This window comes from Empidonax traillii, unplaced genomic scaffold (genome assembly GCF_003031625.1).
Source record: "Empidonax traillii isolate 1590-97213 ecotype Southwest subspecies unplaced genomic scaffold, ASM303162v1 scaffold2553:size21810, whole genome shotgun sequence".
Lineage (NCBI taxonomy): Eukaryota > Metazoa > Chordata > Aves > Passeriformes > Tyrannidae > Empidonax > Empidonax traillii.
The window spans coordinates 1-2,316 of record NW_020957746.1 but is presented as its reverse complement, the minus strand read 5'-3'; the positions used below and the strand labels follow the sequence as shown (position 1 = coordinate 2,316).

At 54.3% G+C, this 2,316-nt stretch overlaps 1 protein-coding gene across 1 annotated transcript in view; it reads right to left on the bottom strand.

The window, feature by feature from the left end:
* Positions 1-2,006, bottom strand: part of LOC114072045 (protein DENND6B-like) — a gene marked incomplete at its 5' end in the record, with an annotated part of 6,994 nt that extends 4,988 nt beyond the window's left edge. Inside the window, 4 exons of the mRNA XM_027909960.1 lie at positions 403-467; positions 1,110-1,175; positions 1,692-1,786; positions 1,878-2,006. Coding sequence (XP_027765761.1) covers positions 403-467; positions 1,110-1,175; positions 1,692-1,786; positions 1,878-2,006 — 355 coding nt within the window. The remainder of the gene's footprint in view (positions 1-402; positions 468-1,109; positions 1,176-1,691; positions 1,787-1,877) is intronic.
* Positions 2,007-2,316: the final 310 nt, after the last annotated feature.

Here is a 2,316-nt window from a genome sequence, read left to right as displayed (position 1 = left end):
CACCTCGGAGGGACGTTTCCTCTGGATGCCCTGGAAGCACAAATGTCCCCCCACCAGGTCACTCAGGGGCCCCTGGGTGTCACACAGACACAGGAGCTGCAGCACAGCAGCCACACCTCCCACTCTCCACTTAAAACATCATTAAATTTCAAATGCCACCCCACAAAGCCCGGGTTTTGGGCTGCGTTTTTGGCGTGGATTCTTCTCTCTCGGGGTGTTTAATCCTTAATATCAAGGGGAAAATCCTAAATCTGGCATGGGAGACACGTCCAAACACACCCAGTTGAATCACTGCCCGCTGCAAAAGCCTGCTCCTCCTTTTGGAGAGTTCCCTCTGTGAAAACCAAGCTGCTGGGCACAGTTTTCCCATCCAGCATGCAGGAGAGAGCGGGAAGTGCTTACCTTCAGCAATCTTTTGATCAGGGATTTGTCTTTGTGAAGGAATGTTTTATAAGAAGTATAGATTCCTAGATTGGGAAAAAAAAAAAACAAACAACATAAAATCAGGAAAAAAAACAAAACAAAACAGAAATGAGAAACAAATTTTTGCCTGTTCCTCTGGAGGAGACACTGTTACACAGTGCAGGGAGAACAGGACTGAGATTCCCAGCACAAACCCTGGCAGCTGGGTGTGTAGTCACAGAAATCATTAAATCACCGCAAAATTATGGAATTGCTAAGGCAGCCAGTACTCAGAGCAGGATTAAAGGGCTCTGAACTGCCTCCAGGACCTTCTTACACTGAGTTTCTGGTGAGAGAACTTTCTGGAGGCAGCTTTTGGCAGGGCCTGGGAGGGACACTCGGCTGCGACAGCTGAGCAAGTTCCCCTCACTGCCATCACCTCTAAACAGCAGGCGTGGCACACAGAATAAACCCAGGGAAACACTGGAATAATGTGTTGCAGCAATTTAAATTGGCTTTTTCCACGCCAGAAGAAAGGTGTGCAGTTTTCCTGGGCAGCAGGTCAGGATCTGTGAGGAGGTTGGCAACACCAACACACCCAACTTGTTGGGATGCAAAGAACGGCGGGCACGACACTCTCATTCCTGCAAAACCCTCCCCATGGAAGGGTAAACAAAGATTGAATTGTGTCTGAGAAGAGGACTGACCTGGTTTTGTGTCCAGGGTTTTGAGCTTGGCCAGTTTCTTCACCTTCACCTGCTTGGGCAGGTCCCCTGTGACAGACAGGGGGGACAGTTCAGGCTCTGCCTCTGTCCCTGTGAGACACTTTGCCCTTGAGAACACCCAGCCCTCCGTCTGTCCATCCTAACTCACACCCTCCCTCCCCTCCACCCCCACAGAAGCCTCATCTCACTGTCCTGCCACAATTTTGGAGCAAGGATGTGTTAAGGAGGCACTGCACATAAACAGCTCCTCAGCCTCGAGGGTTGCTTGGTTTCACAGTTAATAACTGAGTCTCTCCCTCCACCTTTTTCTTGTTCTCAATGCAATTTTCTTTTCCTGCCCAGAAGGGGCTCCTCCTTTTCTGAATGCTTCAGAAAAACACAGCAAATCACCCTCACAAGAACCTGCCTTCCCACTGCACCACCCTGCATGCGGCCCGAGCCCCAGCCCACACTTTCCCCACCCCGGCTTCCCAGCTCTCCCAGGAATGAAGATGAGCAAAATTATGGCTCCTGCAGCCCCCTGTACGGTCCACTAGCCCCACAGGACCTCGGTGCCACCCTCACCTGACATCCTGAGCTCCCCCACTCGCAGGATGTGCGGCCAGTGCTGCAGCGTCTTGATAAAGAAAGGGTTGGTGACACCCACAACGATGTTGGGCCTGGAAAGGGAGGGGGGGAAAAGCAGGAGAATGGAAATGTAGGGGGGTCTCCACACCCAGAGGGGTCAGGAGGGGCCTGGTGGGCACTCACGGGGCCTGGGTGCGGGTTGTGTACTCCTTGAACTCGCTGTCGTGGATGGTGAAGTAGGGCCGGAAATCGCAGCAGTAGCGGAGCGGGGCCAGGACACTGAAACACAGGGGGTTACTGCAGACACGGGGGCTGCAGCAGGGCCTGGGCCTGTCACAGGTAACACACGCCCTGAATCCCCGATCCCTGAGGCTGGAAAAGCCCTCCCAGACCATGGATCCACCCTGTGCCCCATCCCCACCCTGTCCCCCAGCCCAGAGCACTGAGTGCCACGGCCAGGCCTGCCTGGGACACCTCCAGGCCTGGGCACTCCAAACCTCCCTGGGCAGCCCCTGCCAAGGCCTCACCACCCTTGCCAGCAACAAATTCCTCCTCAGGGCCAACCTGAGCCTCCCCTGGCACAGCTTGAGGCCGTTTCCCCTTGTCCTGTCCCTGTTCCCTG